This window comes from Molothrus aeneus, chromosome 10 (genome assembly GCF_037042795.1).
Source record: "Molothrus aeneus isolate 106 chromosome 10, BPBGC_Maene_1.0, whole genome shotgun sequence".
In the NCBI taxonomy this organism is placed as follows: domain Eukaryota; kingdom Metazoa; phylum Chordata; class Aves; order Passeriformes; family Icteridae; genus Molothrus; species Molothrus aeneus.
Window position 1 is genome coordinate 20595046 of NC_089655.1, and position 23849 is coordinate 20618894.

Genomic DNA, 23849 nt, shown 5'->3' on the forward strand with positions numbered 1-23849 from the left:
AAGGGGCCTACAGTAGGAAAAAGAGAGATTTTATTAACTGAGAGGCAGAGAGTCAAATTTAATATCTGAAAGGAAGACTACTAAGAACAACAAAATATCTTAGACAACAAAACCCTATTTTCTTAATTAAAGGTAGGATACCAGTGTAGATAAGGGAGGTATTTTTTCCTGACCCCTAAAATCTTTGCAACTAGCTAAATCAAATATTGTCCTTTGTGTAAAATAAGCAGTATATTTCCACAACTTTTAACAGTATTTACACAGATAGAGAAAATATTGGTCCCTTTTTTTCTCAAATAAAATATAAAATTACTATTGAATATTTATGTTAGGTACTTCGCCCAGCATGTCTCAAATTATTGTAATGAAACCACTAAAAGACACATGTATAGTGATCTAAAAACCAAATCAGTCAATACAGAATGCCTTTGTGTGCATAAAAAGTACCTGTTTGCCCCACTGCTGGTAAAACACCACCAATTATACCTTCCATGCAATTGCTACACACAGGTGAGGATTTTTTTGTTTTGCCTGGAAAATCTGGAGTTCCAAAAGTTACTGTCCAGAACAGTACAGAGGATGTGGACAGGAAGACTGACACAACATGGCAGCAGCTCTTTGGAAGGCTGGATTGTTATCCTCAATGTTGCATTGCTTTAAAATTTTAATAGCAATACAAGATTAAATAGGGCTTTTCATCTTACTGTCTTTTTTAAGAACTTTGCACATCTATATTCCCAAAACTATCCATGATGTATAAAGTAGCAAGGACTTTACAAGTCTAATTGCTATGTTTTTCTGGCTTTTCTGCTTTATGCAGTACTGTCAGTCTGAGGAAGGAAAATAAATCAGTTCACTTTGATTTTAGTTGGGTCCAAGCTAATTTTCGTCTCAGACAAGTCTGTGTTATTTCATGACAGACTATCTGAGACACAGAAACTCAAAGAATTGAAGCTTAATAAATATTAATAGCATTGAAAATCCATGAAAATGTAGTCTTGTTTTTTTATTTTTAGTTTGTTTTGATTTACAAAGCCTAAAAATTCATCTTAATTTCATCTAACAATGGTTCTTTAACAACATGTATTCTCTGTATCATCATTTCACCAATGATTTCAGCTACTACAAGGCTAACTCTTAGGCACAAAGTAATCAGAAATTTACTATGAGGCTGTCTTATAATTATTTAATCTCAATACCATTTCGTTAAAAATATATGACACAATTTCTTTCTCCCTGCTTAGAAAAAAAAAAAAGAAATAGAGAGAAAGAAAACCTACATCTGCCTCCTGAACTGGTACCAGTATTTTCAGCTGTCATGCTCCGCTTGGAGCAGAATTTTCCCACCAACAAAGACATGGATATATCCAAGAATACAGAGTAATATATCAGTAGTATATCAGTAATAATATTCAATTCAAAAATTTCAAGTAATTTTGATTGTGGAAACCAATAGAACATATTTCCAATGTGAAAATTGTCTGAAAGTTTTTGGGGGTTTTTGGGTTTGAGGGGTTTTTTTGGTTAAGAAAACTTAGCTCTTCAGTCCATGAGAGTGAGCACTTTTTCATTATTCACATGAAAGGAGGACACAATCACGTCAGGATCTGGATTACATCAGACTGGCAGCAAGATAAAGTCACTTAGGGATCAGATTTTTGCTAATTCAGGTCTCTGTTTTATTACTGTGAGGAATTACTCTGATTCACTAAAAGAGAGCAAAATGATAAAGCAGTTCAAGGCTGCCTACCACAGACCATAAAATGAGTATGGATATTTTAAAGGCATGCTCTTAGAGACACTGGCATTAGTGCAGTTGTCGTTGGGTGCCACGCACTCTAAACCTCCTGTAAAAAAAAATCCTGGGCCATTAAGATAACATAGAAAAATTAAAGTAAATGCAGTAATTTTGTCACATCTGCTGCCAGAACAAATGACATGATGACTCCAAGAAAGTCATAAAAGCCATTTTAATTATCTCTTCTTTGAAGGAGGCATTGGCTCAAGCCAGACAGTCTGGGTCCAAATCTGAAGTGTTGCAAAGCTCAAGGTGAAGATTTAAGTCAGATTTAAGGAACAAGGTTTTTTTAAAGTTAGGCCCTGGCACAGATTGCCCAGAGAAACAACCCTGGAAATGTCCAAAGCCAGGCTGGACAGGGTTTGGAGCAACCTGGGATTGTGGAAGTTGTCCCTGCCCATGGCAGGGGGTGGAACTTGGTGATCTTAAAGGTCCCTTCCCACCCAAACCATTGCATGATTCTGTGACCCCCAGATGTGTTAAGACCCTTTCAGTAGCCGCTTGTCAGGGACATCAAGGTGGGGCAGCACTTCAGTGGAGCCAGGTGCACACCTGAGGAGGTGTGGGCAGTCAGCAAAAAACTGCATTTTCCCCACTTTCCCAGGCAGGAGGTGTGATCATCACACCAGGTTTGTTCTGTGCCTTCAGCCTATTTAATTGCCACAATTCCAACCTGAACCTCCTCAGTTGTGCAGGATCCCTTCCTAATTTTTTCAGCCTTGCATGAACGCCTTTCTAAATAGATGCAAATATAAAGCTGTACAGGTGACACACTAAAAATATAATTGAAGCTGGTGCTTTCATAAAAGCAATTAGCAATCGCTCAAGTTGCAATAGATGACAGCCTCAAGAGGATTGCTGCCCTGGCAGGGAAGTAACTGCAACTTACTTTACACTCAACATTCTGTTCTTTAATGCTATTTTGTTATAACAGACAAGTACAAGTTGCTGATTATGTATTCATTCCCATGTAGAGCTTTTGGCTAATATTTTTGTCCACAGGCTTAGACGTATATATATCTCTCTTCTACCTTAAAGTATTCCCTCCTAAAGCTTGTGACAAAAAAGTTACAGTAAATAAGCAAATAAATGCAGCTATAAGTAGAGGCCAACAGAAAAATCTTTTTAGCTCAGGGTGAAAGTACATGACCATACACATCTTTGTTTTGCTCAGAATTCATGCCGTGACTACAATTATGCCTATTTTATAGTAACGTTATAGCCAAACTTGCAGACATTTTACAACCACTTTAAACCACTTTTGTGGTCCCCAGGAGTCATCCTTCCAGTTTCAACAAACTATGGGACAAATCCTGCTCCTATAGCAGTGAACAGCAATGGTCCCACCAGGCAAGGCTGTACATCAACACCTGCCTTCAGCTATCCCTGGATAAACCCCAAGTTCCACAACTGTTCTCTACAGGAACATGCTTAAGTGAGGGCCTTAAACACACATGGATTGAGTATTTGAATATACTCTGCAGTATTTCAGTGCAATAAACAGCATTCTATCAGAAAAGGAGCAGTTCCCAACCATGTGGTCAGCCCTTTACACTGAGCAGAACAAGGTGTGAACGTATGGCACCCAGATACATTGGTTTTTTCCTAGGAAAAAATGTGTAGCTGAACACATTTTTTTATGTGGTGCCTGATAGTTCCATTGTAGATTACACCTTTTAATATTCCATTATTTCAAGGGATCTCCATAGCAGCAGTTGCACCATGTGGGGCAGTGGCAGACTGCCACACAATGAACACTGCTACACAAGACTTAGGAACATAACAAAGTCACTGGGAAATGTCATCTGTGGGTTTCTGTGAGCTGAGTCTTGCCTGCTCACCTCTGGTTACCCTGCGTTGTTTAGATGCACTTGTACTCTTTGTGCTCATGAATCTAAAAATAAAACCATATTAGAAAAACAAAGAAGACTCAGCTGGTTCTACACGAGGATATGGACTGAGTTTAAAACCCTGCTTTGGTGGGCAGCTGATGCTGCTCTTTGCCTCTCTGAGGGACATAACTGCAGTGACCTGTGCTGGGGGCTGGATGTGTCACTAATCCCCCTGAAGGGGACATTTCTCACTGTTCATGTGTCTTTTTGGAGTCCCTACCCAGCTTACACATGAGCTCCCTGTGGTGGGGACAGAGATCTCAACCACGTCCATCTCCATCCCAAAACTCCTCTGCCTCTTGTTGAGCCCAACGATTACATCCAGGAGCTGAAAGAGCCCTGCTAAGATGCTGAGTGGTAAACACACAAATCAGGTCAATCCTTTTGCTTTCCTTGTAATCCCTGTGCATTATTTGTTACTGGCTTTTACTGCTGCCGCCTTCTCCTCTTCGGGCACTCTGTGCACGCACCCGGCGCTCCTGCTCTCCCTTCCCTCACTCCATGGATTGTGGCAATCCCTTCTTATCAAAACTCCCCTGTTCTGCACTACTTCACCACATCCACTGCCTTTACATCTTCACCTCTCTTGTCTTTCCTTCACTGTAAATTCTCCAGAGCGGGGAACTTGCTTTCTCCAAGTTTGTACTAAAGCCTGTAAATTTACGGCACTCTAGGAATGTTTGATAACAGGGCTTAAATAATTAATGAAAGCTGCAGCAGGCCTTTCTTTTTTTCCCTATTTGGAGACTGTAAGGCACCAAGACAAGTGGGAGGCAGCAAATACTTCATGGGCTAAGATTAGATGTGATTTGCACCCCTATGGGGGGTAACTGACTGACAAACGCATTCAGGAAAGAGCGAGATTAATTTGTGCAGGAATTAAAGAAAAGAAGCATTGAATAAAGACAAACAAGACACAATAAGACTATGAGAGCAAGAAACAGGAAAAGAAAACAATACAGAAAAAAAGATAAAAGAGGTTTGTTATTATAGGAGAAGCTGTGATGTGAGACAGATGTGAAATTATATCAAGAAAATTAGAATGGAGAAAAAAGCAACAAAGTAAAAAGTTATTCATGTATCTCAGGCAAATTTTCCAAAATCTACCAAACATTCAAATTCCCTATATTTGTCTCTAAGCTTATGTCTGTTCATGTTTTAAAAATGGGAATTTGGGCCTGATCTTGTAAAACTTGATTTGAATTTCAAGGCTGACTTCTCTGTAGCCATGAATTTGCCCACTGAGTGCACATGGTTCCAGGTGCTTTCCACTGGAGCACAATGCAAAGGACTGTATGGATTTTTTTGTCTTCCAAATAATCAATAACATAATCCTGATGCTTATTTCAGTTTTGCTGCTAAATTTCCTGGTTTATGAAGGCAATCAAGTACTTTGGCACCAAAGAATAATAGTAACTGCACTTAAAGAAATTTGAACCTGAATAGTGCAGGGACAAAACCAAAAGCCACTTTGTCTATTACTGAATGTTTATCAGGCAAAACATCACAAAAACAGAGGGAAAAAAAAGGGCAGTAAATTGCTTGATTTTAGGGCAGTGAAGATTCCAAAATTATTACTCTCCTAGAACAGAGGCATAATGACCAGCCTCTGAATAGATATTGGCACAGCAGGCCACACAAAAGCACTGATTAGCTGCTGTCTGAGGGAATATTCAATTCTATTTTGGCGTTGATTTCTGACCTTTCTTCTTTGACTTTAATTGGTCAAGATCCAAACCTTTTTGAATTTATTTAACACCAGACAACAGCTTCTGAATTGCCAAATTTCCAGAAGAGATGGGGAGAAAGGCACTTCATAGTTTTTTCTGTCACTTCTTCAAGTTCAGCTAATTCTGGAGTTGTAAAAAACATTCTTTAACAGCTGCAACATGACTCCCAATGCAACAGTTCTTCAGCTTGTTTTAGGGAAGGAAAAAAAAGCAAAAACCAGGAGCTATATCATGTCAAGTCTGATTCAGATGTCCTTCACCTTCCCTGAGAAAAGGGCAGATATTTTGAAATTCCAAACCTGTACTTTTATGGCAGTATTCAGCGAGAAAAGGATGTGATACAATCTGCTCCAGATTTTAATATTAGACAGAACCATCAGAAGCTTCTTTGTTAACTCCTAAGCCAGTGATAATCCTGCAGTTTTTTTCATCTCTTTGCATTTACAGTTAATAATATGGTAAATATTTCTTGACATTTCAGAGCTGTAGCTGCTGTTTTATGAAAGCCTCCTCACCCATTGATTTACATCCACAACTCCCCTTCCAAGAGCTTCCTTCCCAAATTAAACATGCTAATGATTTTCTATGCAAAATTTAACAACCTAATAGGCTGAACAAGTCAAATGAAAATACACTAATTGTTGCCTTTGATGTATACTATTCTGGCAATTCTCTCATGAAAGCAGTATATTAGCATTAGCTGGAGTAGTTACTAAAATATAGATTAATAAAGAAAAGCTTATATATATACATGCTAAGAAGATGACACTGCAGACTGTAGAAAACACAACTTCAAGGCTCAGAAGTGACACAAATGGCTATTATATACTAGAAAACCATTTTCAGAGAAGCCCAGAAAACGAGCTACTAAAGAATGAATCACAAACCTTTATCTGAATTAGCCGGCACTGGTTCATAACACTGGGTTTATGCAATAAAAGTATTCAAAATAAGATTACACAGTCAAAATAATAAATACAGAATGGAACGAGAGAGATAAAAGGCTGGTGAGAGAACAGAATGCTTTCTGCCTAACCCCAGGGATCTGAAATGAGCTCCCCCAAGAAACTGCCCAATTGCTTTATAAAGTAAGATTGCCATGTGCATGTATTTTTTTCACCCAGAGTACAAGCAATAATGTGTTTTAGCCTATGACCAGCATCATAGAGAGAGCTTTATTGCAGAATTGGTTCATTCTGTCCTCCAGCCCAGCTCTGAGCAAGAGGTTTGATGCCACTGTGATCTTAACACACACACAAAGAAAACAGATGCAAACGAACAATAAGGGAATATAAATATTCTCCAAAGAAATAGTGACACAAAATTACTTTCTATTCCTTTGTCTTTAAGAGTTTGCTTATAATGATTTGATAATTTAATCTAATTGATCTCTTTCAGTACTTCTATGGCTCTAATCACTGTAGTATCTGATTACTGGAGCAGATCCATACTTTATCTCCAGATTTAATAACTAAATCTATACTTGAAATAGAGTTACACAACTTCAGCAGAGGGAGAGGGCCAGATGCTGCTTAGCCAGGGGAGGAAGGAGGGAAAGGGAAAAACCTACTGAGGTCCAGAATCACTGGAAAGGTGCACTTGGCTTTGTGCCAAATCATCCCTCTGCAACCAAAGGAGCCCATTTCTGGGGTTAGAGAAGGAAAGCAGGAATGTCCATAACTAATGGGGGCAGAACCAAAAATGAGCTGCTGTCTGCGGCCCATGCTCCTTCAAACTGTCTTCTATGCAAGCACAAAGTAAATGTAATTATTATTATCAGCTCTTTGTTCTCTTCCAGGCTAGCCCTTCATCAGCCTGAAAATTATGACATTTCCTGAATGCATTTTAACAGCTTCTTAACCTTTTTATTTCCCAAGAGCAGGGACAATGTCAGGCAGCACTCAGAGATTTTAGCAGTGAAAAGGTTAACACCCAAAATTGCTAATGATAACAACAGTATTCACTGAGCCAGATAATCACTCACAAAGAATTTCAATCCAAAGTCACTTAAAATTCAAGGAAACCACTGTATTTCTTCAAGGAAGTGACAGCAGTTAGAAGAATATTCATAATTCAAACAACGGGCCAAAATCTGACTTACTGCTGAGTTTATCTATTTTCAATGGAGCAATATTAAGTGCTGGCTTTTGCTCTACCTTAGGTGAAACTTATCTTGTGCTATGTCCTCTAACACAGGTGGCTGGGCAGAGAGGGCTGACAGCCAGGCCACTTGCACAGTGCAAATATCAAGCATGGGATGTATACGGAGCATTTCTGAGAAGTTATTTGTTTCTTCCTCTCTTGTTTGACTGCTGCTTGTTTGTTGTGCTGACACTCAGCCAAACTAGCTTGTAGTTGAGTATGTCAAAGCTCTGGGCAGAAAAACAGCAGCTAATATATGTTAGCAAACTCTGGAGAGAAAAATAGTTTCTGCCACTAAAAACTGCAGGGTGGAATTGTGCACTGCCTTCTTCTTCACCTTATTTTGCCTAAAGGGAAAGAGCCTTTTAATCCTATTTCTCTGCTTGGTTTGCACAGTGCCTGGCAGTGTACACCTGCTTCAACATGTGTGTCAGGAGCCTCCTTTGCTGTCAGATCCCTTTCCTTGCTGCTCCCAGCTCATCATCTGTCTCCCAGCGTCCCATCTTGCCCAAGCACATCTCAGCATCCATCTTTCAAAGGTGTCAGGAGGAGAAACAAAATCAGCCTGTCACTGGCTCGCCGTCCAAGGGACAATGCTCTCTGTCACACCTGAGCAGCACAGAATGAAATGGGCACAGAATGGGGTGTGAGGGGTTTGCACCAACAGCCCCAAATTCTGGGTGGAGCATGGAATTTCACCAGAACTTCCACAGCAATCATCTGTGACTCTGTAAAACTCCAGCACCCATTCTCATAGTCCTGTATCATAATGTGCTTCTGGCCAGGTGATGCCTTCAGTCCTTGAACTGCAAATGCATCATGGCAAGGACTGCAGTTAATCAAGGGTTTCATGGTGCTTTAAAGAAAAAAACAATAGATACCCCTTTTCTTTCTTCCTTTGTGTGAGACCTCATCTATGGAGACTCCATCTAAAAGAGATGGCAGGTGCTCCAGCTCTTAAGTGTAGCAATTATTTATTGTTTCAGAAGTCATTGTTTCAAGGAAAAGTAATCTATTTTTCATTAACCAATGGCTCAGTAAATGACTGAAAAGTGTAGAAAACACACTTAATTTGCTCTCCTGTTCCACATAGCCCGGGTATTAATTGATTCATATGGAGAGCTACTTCATCTGCATTTAGCATCAGAGAGAAATAGGGAAGGATTAAGATTTTAAAATCTAGGTTTACAGTGAGATTACTTGTGACATTTCTTTAAATAAACCTGCCTCTCCAACAGCTATATACTGCAATATTTCATGGATCCAGAGTACTGTATAGAGCACAGAAAATCTTATTAATAAAAACAGTCTTGGGATTGGTAAATGTGCAAAATCTTCTGTTTGTCTCACATAGGTATCTTAGACATGGCCTTCAGTTATTAAGTAATTTTTTTTTAAAAAGTCCATTTCTTTTTGTGACTTTAAAATAAATATGAAAACATATGAGTCAATATCAATTTTGCAATCAAGTAAGACAAATAGTACCAGCTTTTATTTGAGCTCTCAGATCTGATTATGGCTGTTAGATGTACATATATATGTAGACAAATGCATGTTTCATATTCCCTTTCCACTGAGTCCATCTCATTAGGACTATTGCTTTGGGAATGAGGATTCTCAGAAAATGAGTTTTCACTGGGTCAGCTACATGCAGCTGGTTCTGTTCTGTTTGCCTGCTCACTACATTAAAAGTAATATACTGGAGAATATTAAATTAAGAGAGAAGAGTAACGTGGCAGGAAATAAAAACAATCCCTGCAAGGGCACTGTAGGGAGCTTGACAAGAAGACTGGTGCAAAACTTTGGGTTAAATGGCAGCAAGTCCTCAGGAAAACACCCCAAAAATACGAGCAAACCATGGCAGCCTCAGCAAGGAACTTTGACACAAGGTGGGATAAACAGAGGGTTATCTCTGGATAAACAGAGGGTTTTATCCTGGCTCTTCTCCAGGCCATGGGTGGATGGTCTTCCTTCAGCTCAGGGCATGGCAAGACATTATTGCTGATCAATCCAAGATGGCCTATTCCTCAGAGCTTCACCATTTTGTTGAAAAATCAGGAGTCTAAAACCCTGCATTAGAGCAACCCCTGCAAGCCCTCCTGAGCGGAGCTGAGTGATTCAGGTGAATTAAACAGAAGGTTTGTCTAACCTGCCTGACTGCATCTGAAGCAAGTGGGGAGATTGTGCATGAGTCACTGCCCTGACCAAGCTGGGAGCAAGGGCTGCAGGAGGAGCCCAGCTGGTGGGTGCGAGGGAAGATGGGGATGCATGGGAGCCCCTCCAGGTGGTTTGGGCTCCCATCCTGCCCCCAGCATCACTGGGGGGCTGTCCCCAGCAGAGCTGAGGTGGGTGGCAAGGTCAGGGTGGCTCCTCATTGCCACAGGGTCAGGGCTGTGCACTCATCAGTGAGCAACACCCTGTGTCAGACGTGAAACACAGCAAGCTGAAAAACTCTACATGTCTTACTGCCATTTTTAATGGCTTCTAAAATTAGCTGAAGGAAGAGGAGAGAGATCATCTGTATGCTACAGAAGGTTGACATGAAAAAGGGTGAGAAATCTGTGATCCTGAGGTTTTGGTAGATTCTAGCATATGTTATCCTTGCCAGTTATTCCCCACCCACTCTGCAGGAGAGAAAGGGAGATGCCCCACAGGGATCCTCTGTATCCATGCTGCTTAGTCCATCTCCTGTGCCTGGAGCATCACAAGAACCTGTACTACAAGAGGATTTTTTTATCCTCCTTTCCCCAATACCTGGAGGTGCAAAATTTGGACACTCCAATATATAAGGAGATCTTTCAATCTTAGCATGTAATAAAAACCTCCTCGTATTTAGCGGAGGTTTTTCATCATTTTCTGCCAACTGTTGGATAAGTTTCTGCCTCTGTTTAGAAAAAGGATGTCTAAGTACAAACTGTGCTTGCTCTGGGCTGAGTTTTCTAGAAACATTCAGCAAGCTGTGCTGTCTTCTTCCTACACAATGCACCTTTCCATTAAAAATCTGAAGACAGTTTTTGCTGTAAAAATATGGAGAACAGAAAGTGAAGACAGAAAGGCAATAGAGACAAATCTTTTTCCACGAGCTTTGTGAAATATTTTCTCAAAATATCTTTGCAGGGGTTTTACTGCCAGTTCATAATGTGGATGATTCACTTCTGATATTTCTGATAAAACAATATTCAAAACTTCAAAATCTCTTCCAACTCATTTATGCTACCATTTAATTAGGGCTTCTGCAATATGTTACAAGGGCATCATTATCCCCTATAATTGTATAATAATTACAATTTTTAATGAAATAATTGCAAGTACACTAGATATGTAGATATAATTATGGTAATTACATAAATACCTGATTTTCAGCTAATAATTAAAGAAGACCTTTACGAAAAGGGGGAAATTTAACAAATGGTAGCTTTTCAGAAAACAAATACAAAAAATAAATAGCTGCCTCTCTCCTGTCATTTCTGCCTTACTAGATAATAATAAGGCTACTATTATTAAGGCTCTCTCTCTCTCTATATATATATATATGATTTTCAACAGATTATAAAAATAAGAATTTAAAAGCTAGTTAAATATTAAATCATACCAAGAGACTTCAATACTTTGCTTCTGCAGGGCCTAATCTACTGGCATTAATATAGCCCAAACTTAATGATTCTAGCAGAGGTCAGCATCTCACTTGAATTGTGAATGACTGTCAATGGCAGGAAGAGGTGAATCGTGCCTACAACAACATGGAAACTGTCCTGCTGGTTCTGGTATCCTCCAAAATATCTCCTTTTGGTCAAACCCACTGGCTATACCCTAATTAACACAGAAACCCAGCAGAAGATGCATTCTCACCAGGGCTATGATATTTCAATAAAGGAACTACTTACAGAGCCTCATAAGCTGAAAAACAACCTCAGTTCTTCAACCAGGGAGTTTCCTTTCCCTTCAAACACATTGCTATGACTGAACTTGCTGTGTGCTTACTGTACTCCTAGTACAAATAGGAAAGTCAAAATCCAACCTCACAAAAAGCATGCAGAAAACTCTGCCAGGGCAGATTGATTCTTGCTCTGATGGCACTAAGGGATATTAACAGAATTCCCACAGCAGAGGAATCAGCAGCATGATTTACTGCTGCTGCTGAGATGTTCCAAAACACTTTGGCCCAACTCTGGGAGGGGAAATCAGCTGCAGCACCTGGACTATGCCATTTTCTTGTCTCTTGCAATTTCTGCAAGAGCAGCCCTGAGGAAGCTCCAGCTGCAGCCAGAGACTCTGGTCCCTGCACTGTGTTGGAATAGAGGTGCAAACATGGCTGAAAATCAGCTTTGTCCCACTTCCCTTAGCCTTGCATTGTTCAGTGCTGCTCCTTCTTTGGATAAATCCCATTATTACAAGCATGAGAAAGTAAAATAAGAGATATTCATATTAAAACAGAAGGAAATGGTTTGATATCCCAAAAACAAATCTCATTTACAGTAAGCTCATTAAAGGAATTGATTTTTGAATGTCGAGTATAATTATTAATACCATACATATCAAAGTGGAGAAGACATGTAAATTTGACATCATAAAGTAAGTAAAAATGAAGAAGGCTAAAGAATTATGAGTGAAAATAATTTGGAAAGAAAAGAAAAAGAAATTATACTGGAGCAATATTCAAGTTATAAGCAGATTATTAACATTGTGAGATGATCCTTAAGAATAGTTTGACACATGTAAGCACCATGTTTCAAGCTAAAAAATATCCAAAGAATACAAAAAATGTTTGTATCCATGCGTATTATAAGGAAATAAAAAGATGAAGAGCATTAACACAGAGAAAAGGAATAATACTATAATACAGGAGGGGAAAAACAAGCAGAAAACAATAGTTATCCAAAAGCCATATTAGTAACTCAAAAGTTCCTCCTGAAAATGTACAAATACACTTATGCAGTTATTTTTTTATAAGATTTATCCATTCTGGCTTTAACTGATAAATTAGAAACTAACAGATTGAAAGGAAAACCATCTCACAGATGTTTACTGAGTAAAACCAGTCCAAGCCAACAAAGGCCGGGGGAAGAAGCACAAACCAGTTTTATCCGACTTAGCATTATCAGGGTAGCAGTGCTATTTTAGAGCCTGTGTGGGGGAGGATGTAGAAAATGAAAAGCAAGCAGTAAAATAATGGACAAGGAATGGAATTAGATCAGAATTTAAGACCTGTTAGAGCTATAAGCAAGTAAAATAATGGACAAGGAATGGAATTAGATCAGAATTTAAGACCTGTTAGAGCTATAAGCACTGTCAAGGTGTATGAACAAAGCAGTGACAGCACGATGGCTGTGTGGTCAGCAAGAGCCCAGAGCCCCAACAACCAGACATTTACAGGGGAGTGTGACCAGGGCTGATGGCATTTAAGATGACTGGAGTCTTAAAATACAGTCTGCAGAGTCTTCTATTGTCAAGCACTGGCTCACCCAGAAAGAGGGCTGGAGTAAGTACATCAGAGTTTTAAGCATTTTATTTCAAATATGACATAAACCTACTGCACATCTTTGGAAAATGCTGCTAACTGACACTAACAGCTTTAGATTGTGAAAGGATGAAAAGGTCTGTACAAGACAATGTTTGCTTCATTATCTTCTTCCATGTATTACCAGTAGAATAGGAAATGCTGCAGCGGTGGTGGAGACTGAAAAACAGGGCTTCAGAAAGGAACAGAAAAATAGAACAATTGTGGTGTCTTGGTGAGTAGCAGTGGAGTTAGGGATTATGGACTACACGTGGGCCTGCTGATACCACAGGGAGTAAGGATGAGGGCTCTCCAGCCAGGACCCAGCATGGGTGGGGGTGAAAATTCAAATATGTGCAGGCAGATACTGACACAAAAATACTACAGACAAATAATTTGTTAGGAATTTTCAAAGTGAAAATGAAGATATAAACCCTTTTAAAGGGTTGATGTCCCCAAAATACACACAAAGGAATATTTTGTAAGTTTGGAACTCATTCTCAAGAGATCCAGAGCTCTGGCAATTGTCTGCAAAGGCATGTTTTTAGTCTACTGACAGCATAACTTATTTTAACAGAGCTCTGTCTACAGTGATGGAGGCTCACACCTTAGATTTCATATTTGTCATTCACATGGCCATAGAGAAAGGAATATTTCAGTAATTTTGGACAATTTACCATCTACTCTTCCATCACTTTGATATTATTTTCTAAATTACATCTTTAGAAAAAAAGGAATACTGAAAATAAATTGACAACCTTTGCCAGTGGAAATACACATTTTAAAGGTTTCAGCTTGTCCTTTTCTGGTTGATTTCAGAGCTATAATGGGTTTAGAGAAAGATCTTCATTTAAGGGAGTCCCCAGGAACTGCACAAGTTCTATTAATTGCTCATTTCCAAGATCTGATGATAAGTAAACAGTTCTATTGTAGTTAAATGGAGTACTGGAACAACCACTCTACAGAAGCACAAGGTAACAGGTGAAATTTCTGCTTAGTCTCCTAAAGAATATTTCACATTGCTAAGCTTAAAGCCCTAAGGTTATCAGAGCCTCTTACAAAACAGAACTGATGTAACATATTCTCTATTGAAAACAAAGGGAGATCAAAGCAGGATGAGATTACAGCAGTGTGATTTGTGTTTCAGTTCCATGAATATATTTGTGTGTATGTACATTTGCGCCCGTGCGTCCATAGTAACCACAGCCAAAACCCAGAAAGTATGGTGTGGGGAGCTTTGCTCTGAAAATCAAGTAGCCCATTAGGAGGCATAAATATTAATAGAGCTGTCTAATCCTACACTCTCAAATGAGGTAGTTCAGATCATGAGTCTTCGCATTTAAAATTTATTCACTGCCCTGACTAGAATAAGAAACAGAATCCACATGTGGGGAAGTCGCTGATATTGGGCAGTCTCTGAGCCACTGATAATTCCTAAACATAAAAGTAAGGATCAAGTGATTTCTTTCCTTATTCTACTCCTAAATCTCCTACAAATACTAATTTATCCAAAACTGCATCTGCCTGGCTCCATGACATTGAGGATGTACCACCTACAGCTCCACATTTTTACATTGAGGCATCTTCAGGCAGCATGAAAGATTTAGTACAGGTTCCTAAGAAAGAGCACACTGTCATCCCAAGTGCAGAGCACACAACACCTGGGCGTTCTTTTAGTGGGCATATAAGTGAACACTTCCAAATTTTGTTTATGCAGTTGTCATTAAGTTAAGAAATTCCTGGTGCAAACCGCTGCAATTGAAAGAAATTAATATACAATATTAAAACACCACAGGTATGCAGCTAAAGCAGGATGCACTTGCCCTCCTAAGAGATAAGGAAACGTTCTGGATCACAAGTAAAATATTTGTGTTTTGACTATAAGGTAAATTTAGAGGTCTGAAATGCCAAAGAGCAGAATACTATTCAGGTAATCCCTAGAAATGCTACAAAGGTTTGTCAGGAAATTCAGGAAATGCCAGATAATAGACAATATAATTAGTATCAATCACTGAAATGGTATAACCTACAATATAACCGGGATCTATTAAAATTTAGAGCTGCAGATGCCTTTGCACTGATTTTCCAAAACCAGCCCTTGCAAACACAAGTTTCTGCATACCCAAAACAGAATTAGCAGCCTCTGACCTTGATGTACGCGAAGAAAAAGACACAAAACCAGATGCTCTTTCTTTATTTTTGAATCAGTAAACTGAAGGACAAGTAACTGGAATACATGCCTTCATGTTTTGCAAAAAACATGCTGAATTGTGTCATTTCTTTTCACCCAGCTTCAGCCTATCATTCTGCAGTCTCTGCTGTGGGCACATCCAAATCCCAACAGGAGGTCATGGATATAATGCTCATTACCATCTCTAGCATGACTCATGGCTAGAACTCCTTTCATTTCCACATCTATTTTAATCAGATTGCTCCCTGTTCTTAAAAATTTTTAATTTTCTAATGTCCCTCAGCTGACAATTAAGTATAAATACTAATTTATTTAATTCAATCTATTTCATGTAGTAAGAAGGAATCAAACCACATGTAAGGATATCATATGGTTGCTGCTTCAATCACTTTCATCCTACATATTCTTTATGAATTAAATAGATGGTGTAAGAGTCTGCTTCTGATTTCCAGATTTTCTCCTTCCAATAATTTTCATCACTGTGGTGCTATGACTGTAACATAAAAATCCAGCAAAAGAGAGAGTGTTGGGCCTTTCTTGTTTCTGATACAAAACTGATGCCATTTCCCAGCTGTGGTTGCTGCTCAGTTGCTGTGACTCTACTGCAACTTGGTCCTGCAACTCCTTTTGCCCCTGGCGGTGGGGGCAATCCCAGGCCAGGATAAATCTCAGGTTATGCACAGGTGAGCAGAGTGAGATTTACTCAGAGAACAGACATTACTACAGATATCTCAGCTGCCCAGCTGAAGGTTTTCAGGAGCTCTCTGCACTTGTCAACAGCAAGAGGCAGGCTTTTTATTGTGCTGCGTGTGCAATGAATCTAAGTGGAAAGGTACCTACTGAATTTCAAGTAACTCTCTTGATTCTCCTTCAGGCCCACAGGACAATGAGCATGACTTTCTCAGCTACTGGGCGCTCCCTCCCTTGACTTTTGCTATTTTTCTGATTATTTTTTCTTAATACTCTCTCGTACGAAAGATGCTCTCCGAGAACAATGATGGGGATCTGCATCTTTATTTATGACTTTGTGAATCAGCGTCTGGGTGATAGGAAGTGAAAGTTGCTCAGCTAATTACACACGCTTGATGAACTGCGTAATAACTGCTGCAGCACTGCACATTAATTGAATGCATATAAATGACAGCAGTTATTCTAACTTGAATGATGTGGGAAGAAGTGACGTTGCTCACAGTACCCTGATTATCTTCATTTCCAGCTTTGGGAACCCAGCTTAACCATTGTACTTTTACAACACCAAGCAAAAATTCCCTAACAGAAAACTGGAGATGCCTCAAAGCCTGACACTTTAAACACAAATTGCTTTAAGTCGCTGAAAGTGGATTTAGACATCTCAAAAAAGCATTCATCGAGCAACTACAATTAACAATTAATAATTAACAGGCTAGCTGCAACCAGCAGTTAGGAGCTGTAAGAGCGAAAGCCTTGGGAACAAGGCCACCCTGATTTAGAGCCTAGATACTGCCTTAAAAAACTAATGCAGGGTTTAAAGAGTTAAATTTTGCCCAGCTCTAAAGATTTCTGCTATGTGCTTTCCTAAAATGTGTTTGTTTTGGAATAACAGGATAAAAAAGAAATGGATTACAGCTAATAGGCAACTGCGCATGTCCACAGTACTCTTTGTTTACCCCAAAAAGCATTCTAATTCACATGTAGTCCAGCTCTAAGGTAACATATTTTAAAGAAAACAATAAAGGAAAATCATTTGATGCAAAAACAAACGTGCATAGTACAAAATTAGTCCTTCAAAACTAGCACCAAATGCCTCCTTTTAATCAGTACCAAAATAGACCTTCTCTGTTGCATGTCAACTGCTTGAGGAATTTGCAAATATTCACAAAGAAATCTGCAAACTCTTCCATAGTATTTAACACAGAAAGGGGAGAAGCCAAGTTTCCAAAGCTTCCAAAAGCAGTCTAGCTCCCAAAGTACCATGTCACAATATTTTAACAGTTCCCTACACCCCTATTAAGAGCTTTTGGGCTTTGACAAAGAGAGCTGTAATCACAGAATAAAGGAAATCAAAGCTCACTTTTAGAAGCACGTAAACGGAAAAAAAAAAAAAAAGTTTCACATCTACACTCCAGAAAAGTTAACCCTGTTCCAAGAAAACAGGGAATATCCTGGAGAAAGCCAGTGTAGGCCTCAGCCCTGCATATTGCTAAAATGCTTCCCAGCCATTATGCCATAGTTCTGGAGGGAAGAGCTGTGGGCTGTGCCAGCCCCTCCAATGGTGGCAGTGCCCATCCCAGGGCACAGAGCTCCCTCCTCTGCATCCACACGCAACATCCCATCCCCTGGTGCCACTGCAGGCACTGCCCAGAGCCTGGAGGCCAAGAGAGAAGCTGCCAGCACTGTCACTGCAGAGAGTGCCAGGCAGAGATGCTCAGGTGCAACTGGATCCTGGCTTTACAAACGTTATCTTCTCATCTGTCATACATGGACCTCTCTTTAAACACCTCTCCACCAGGACAAGACAGTCCCTAACAGTTCACAGCACCAGCAATCAGCCTCTTTCACCTGTATTATTCCTTCTCCTTTTGCAAGGTCTCGATCTCTCCCCCATTTTTTTTGTTTGGTTTTTTTGTCCACTTTATACATACCTCCTTTTCTACAAATTTTCTTGCCGGGTTTTCTGGCACATTCCTTGGATATTCTTTTGACTGAAAAATGAATAGAAGACTAGAAAATAACATGGAGCTCCGTCACAGACAGTAGGAGCATGCAACACCACTATCTAACTTAAATATGACCTGCTTTATTAGGTGCGGAAGATTCTCAACTTGTTGTGCCTGCACATGCAATGGAAAAGATGTTGATGCATCTTCCCAGAAGTCAGTGGGTGGCAATGAGAATTAGGCACCAACTTTGACCTAAAAATTACACGTGCTGTGGGGGAAAAAAAATGAGTGTAGACAGAAAGAAAAAAGAAAGAAATTTAAAATAAAATAAAAATCAAAAAGCGAGGACAAATGCACACAGAGAAAAGCAGCATGCACACATGTAGTAAGCTGGCATGCAAACAGAGAAAGCCATGCATGCTACCAGTACACGTGAATTAATACTGTTAGAAAGTAGAACAGGAAAATAAAAAGATCTCCCTGTTTTGCCTGCTATTAACTCACCATCCTCAGTTGGGACATAGATATTTAAATAGAGGCAGTCTTCGTTCTGATCTTGCACATAGGTTGAAACTACATCCAAGTTATTAGTAAACCACACGGGAAGCATGACTTCAGGCAACCTGCCTTCTATAATGTTCTGGGGACACACTGGAGCAAACTGGGTGGTGTTTTTGATATCTGCCCAGGGAGATGGAGGCTCAGGAGGTTGAAAGCGGCGCTCCCCTGTTGGAGGGGCAGCGTATGGAACCCCGAGAAACTGAATAACGGGCCCCAAAATTTCATTGTTAAGTTCCTTCTTAATCCCTCTTATCTTGCCAAAGTTGGTGGTCACCACTGGGTTGGTATCATCCAATTTTTGGGAGGACACAGCTGCAGCATGGAGCAAAAATCCAAGTATGGAAAAAGCAAAAGTGGCATTCAATCCCGTGTGCAGCAGGCGGAGCACCGTCGCTCTCCATACACAGTTCAGCCACATGGATCTTGGAAAGGCCATGGTCCCACATTAGTTGTGTAACTACAGTGAAGCAATCTGATTTGTATCCACTGGTGTAAAAACAGGGCGACCGGAGGAAACAGATCAAGTTTCCTAAATAGGCGCCTGTCAGAAAAATCTCAAAAGGCTTTTCGTGCGGTAAGTATCTTCCATTGATTTCACACTTATTGAAGCTGCATCTTCACTCAGCACTGTTTATCAGACTACATCCTATTGACAATTCTGTTTTCCATAGCAGCAATATGAAGAGAGCAGCCATTTACTGCAGAATCCCCTCTTATAAATCAAATCCAGTTAGCCGCAGGTCTATATCCTGGAGAAAATGAAAATAAATCATTAGTATGAAAGAGCTAATATGAGCAGAGTGATAACTAGGTGTTTAACACGTTATTTACATACATTATTATTGGCTAGAGTCATGTAAGTTGAACTGCAGTAGTTTATGGGCCCATGAAATGGCAGGTGAAACACTGATTACTGAATTATCTGTAATGTCACCTGTTGAATTTACAGAGACTTCTCAGGAGAAGCAGGACTCACAGAAAATACATTTTTAAAATTCACCTCTTCAAGAATAAGAAATTCACTGCCAAGCTACATTACGTAAGTGTTTATGTTAATATTTTATTTAACTTAATCAGCTCATAATCAATTTTCACCTTGTTTGCAGAAGCTGATTTATCAGAAAGGAAGTAATTATTTCTTAAAGCAGAAGATGGGAAAATTAAGATAGGCAGGCACACTGAAGACCCAAATGAATTTTATTTCATTAAAAGCAGTTTATAATACATACAAACATTTTTTGTTCATTTTAAAATATCACATGAATTACTGTGCTTATTCACAAGAACCTGAATTACCATGCTTTATGAGGTTTTCTGATTGCTGATGAAATTCACAGATAGACTGAAATGTTCACATCAATGAAAGACCAAAGTCTGCTTCTGCTGAAGTGAATGGCAAACACTGAGTTTGTACAGAAGTACAACTGGACCTCTGTAGGTTGCTGGGTTTTTTTTTCAGAACTGGTTTGGAAAAGGATATGAACAGGCAGCTTAGGGAGGGAGTTGTATATCACAATTTTTACGTCAGATCAATCCTGCATTCCTTATAAAAGAGTGACTTCAGTGAAAAATGAAAATGCATGTTGAGAGCACTCAATTTCTACCATCCTTAATTTATAACATAAACAGTAAGCATTCCCACAGGACAGGAGAAGTCTTGTCTTTCATATATCCACATGCTGGCTGAACAATATCCTAGAAAAAATAATCAGTTAGGATCAGAGACTGTATAATCTGAAATTCCAGATGCTATTTTCAACTACTTTAGCTCAGAGGTTGTCACACAAGGCAGTGTTCCAGCACTTCTGAAAATTGCTCAGTGCATATCATTATATCTTCCATATTCATGCGAAACATATTTCCAAGACAACTTACAATATCCTATTATTTAAGATGCAGTGTTATACACAACATAGCAGTGTAATCTTACACTCCCTATTAAGCAGTGTGTAATGCACAAGAAATGTGTTTTGCTTTGTATAGGAAACATTTTAAACCACCTGCTTTTGAAACAGCATTGGCAGCTTTAATGAGAATTGGGTTTTTTTATCATGTCTATACACATTGTGGAGAGAATTCAAAAGAACGGCTTGTCTAATAGTCAGACTACCCTGTAGTTTGGGTTATTAAAAAGGAGATTGTAAAAGCTATATAGGACAGCAGGAGATTTGGTTCATGTCTAGGGTTCCTTTAGCTCTGAACAATCTATCTCAGGAGGCAATAAGGAGATAGATGAAGCTTTTCCGCAATTTTCTCTTTCCCTTCCTTTCTCTGCTAATTCTAACACCTTCACTGTGAAACTGCACTAACAAACAGGCTTATGTCCTTCATCCTCCAGCTGTATATTCTCAGTATTTGCTGGAAATCCACCAATTTAGCTGCAGAAAATAACTCCCCCAACTTGATGTGTGTGTTTACATTTACTTTAACACACTTACATGGAATGGCAGACTCATGGAGGATTATTGCTTTGTAGCATGTCAGATTTTGGAGGGAGTAGAGTACTACTTGAGAAATAGTAAAGACAGAGTAGGCAGACAGGTTTCTGAGCAATGCACATGGAGAGATGGAAGCCTCTTCCTTAGTGGTATTCAAAAACCTCCACAGCCTTTTCCACTGGGTCTTAAAACCCACGAGGGTTTGTTTTCCTCTGAGGAATGGAAACATGTACTTTCTCTTCTTTCTCAAATCAAACTCTTAAATAGCAGGAACTTTATCTCAGTTGCCTTCCAGCTAATTCACATGGCCTGGGAAAGGTCTGAGTTCAACAAACCCAGCTTAGATGTGCCAAGCAAAAACATCCCTCTTCATTTTAAGGTGCTGGGTTTGTTTGATGTGCAAAATTAACAAGATGCTACTAATTTAGCATCTATTTTCTATTTAGCACCTGTTTTCAGGTCTAAAGAAACCTTGTAATACAGTTTTGATACCTCAAATGGTAAATTCAATGTAAACTCAAAGCCAGCTCTAAAGCTGGGCTATATTTCTAAGCTTGTCCATCTGCTGGTTTGTCTTTGCAGCTGAACAGCTCTGCTGTGATCTACAGTTCTGGTTTGCCTCCCATGGATAAGGTTTTACTCTGAGACAGGATGCTAAAAAGGTAAGAATATAATTCAGTTCTGTGTTTGCTATTCCTAATTAATTGACTGTTGGGCAGTAGCCTCCATGAATTGATGGATAGGCTATAAAGGGCAGAAAATTGTCAACTGCTTGCAGGATTTGAATCAACATATTTTCATTGTATTTGTAACTTGAATTTTGGATTTGCTCTTTTCAAGCCTTTCTTTTTAAATGTCTAAGTAACAGTTTATTTCCAAGACTGAGAGGTCAGACATTCAAGCCTGTCATTGGCTGCCCTGCAGCTATCACATCAAAACCACAAACTCAATGCAAATAAAAAGACTGAGATTTATCAAATCTTTTGAGACTTTCATGACAAAATTTCATTTTGAGCACTAGGTGCAAGGGCAAGCAGGGAAGCTGGCCAGGAGCATGTTGAGAGTTAATGCTGGACAAAATTCTCCCCAGTATTTCTGCAGGTGATCTACATAGGACTTTCCCTTGGTGTCTGGACTCAGCTAAAAAGGAATGAGTGGGGGAAAAAAGGAGAAGGAATAAACAGGAATGATCAGGGAGACAAGCAGACAAATAAACCAAAGAGTAACAATGATAAATCTGGGACAAGATTTAGCATCAAAATAATGTGGATCTGAGGAGCAGGAGGAGAAACCTTTTCAGATTTTTCTGCTGTCTTGATTTGAGGATCACAATTGCTCCCTGTGGTAACACAAATGAATTCTACTGTAAAAGGTATTTGATAAAGACTTTCATGCTCTTTCAAACAGTCTATACTCTACAGAGTTTTTTTTCTATCTATTATTTTATTATCTTCCTTTCTGAATTCAAATTACTTTATAGCTCAGATTCTGAAATACTTTAGAGAAGCATTTAGTATGCTGAGGAGTGAACAATCCAAGAGAGCTTCAATGCATCTTTGCATTTCCAATGACACAGGGCATCCCACAATGGGTCACATCTGCTGCAATCTGCAGCAGTGCAACTCCTCTTTGCTACTCATGGCCAGACCTTCAAATCTTAAGGGATGGTTTGATCTGTATCACCTATCAATAGCTCCAATGGATTAATAAAACCTTTGGTGGCATCCAAGGCTTCTGGCCGTATGTTAGCTTTAGCACATGTAAAGGCTATTGTTGTTAAGACAAAAATCTCCCAACTCCTCAGAAAAGCTGTTTTCTTTTCAGCTGAAGGTGTATTCCATGATTTGATATTCCTGCTCAAAAATTCCTTTCCACTTTCACTTTGCTAGTAAATCCCAGTTGCACAAATACTCAAAGTGATTGCAAGAGTCTGGAACACTACACAACGCCACTTCATTTCAAAACACAAGTGCTGTTTTGCAGAACCAGCTACATTTGCATCCATTTTTACTTACAGCAGTCTCTCCTTAGAACTAAGAGCCCAGAGATGTTTCATGTCTCTAAGAAGAAATCCTTGTCCTAAAACATGCTATGAAGGCAAGCAGGAACATGGACAGTGGTACAGAGACCATTAGAGGAAAGATGAGGGTGAACATTGTGTTGGTGTGACACACCAATTGTAAACATGAGCAGACAAACCCTCAGGAGATGCAGCACAAAATTCCCCATCTCTTCTTTCGTGTTTCCAGTTAGCAAGGGAAGCAAGATCCAAATACACTGGATTTACACTACCGTATTTTCTCTCAACTTAGTAGCAAAAAACCACCAGATTGATGGGATTTTGAGCAGCATGGAGGGGAAGGTCTACCAAACCTAGATGACCTTTAGATCCCCCCTTCCAACCCAATCCATTCTGTGAAATATTTTAAAACAGATACTGCTCTTGCATACTTTTCTAAATACTTTCTCAAAAGGATGGGATTTGCATGGGTTTCATTCAAGAAATTAACTACGTTCATTTAAAAAAAACTGTGTGTGAAATGATAATACATGACTGCAATATATAACACATGTAAGAAGGGTACAGCTCTGGTGGGGTTTGGTCAGATCCCACACGCCAGCACCCCCTCCACCTCAGAGCAGCCACAGGACTGGTAGCTCCACAAAGCTGCTACAAATCCAGCCCTATTGAGATGCAGAACCTCTGCCAAGATGGCCAACAAAGGTATGAATAAGACATCATCTTCAGGGGCTCACAGTCCCATTCCACATTAGGATGAGATTACAAGGGTTATGTTACACAGGAACACAAACATACCGGTGGAAAAGATTTCCAGATGCTACAAGTTGTGTAAATACATCACTCCTAGATAAGAGAAAGTGATTCCTGAGTGCCCTCACCTTGATTTAATATGATGTTTTGACCACTAAGCTTCATAACTTGTTAGTGAAAAATATAGT

At 39.4% G+C, this 23849-nt stretch overlaps 1 protein-coding gene across 7 annotated transcripts in view; it reads right to left on the minus strand.

Annotated features, from left to right (window-relative positions):
* The window catches only part of NLGN1 (neuroligin 1), a 295783-nt gene extending 276592 nt beyond the window's left edge, over positions 1-19191 (minus strand). For 4 of the 7 annotated variants that reach the window (XM_066557115.1, XM_066557114.1, XM_066557112.1 and 1 more), the window contains exon 1: positions 18394-19191. In XM_066557115.1, coding sequence (XP_066413212.1) covers positions 18394-18886 — 493 coding nt within the window. In that variant the 5' untranslated portion in view covers positions 18887-19191. Of the gene's footprint in view, positions 1-17871; positions 17932-18393 lie in introns of all 7 variants that reach the window. The other 3 variants (XM_066557111.1, XM_066557109.1, XM_066557108.1) reach the window with 1 other exon arrangement.
* Positions 19192-23849: the final 4658 nt, after the last annotated feature.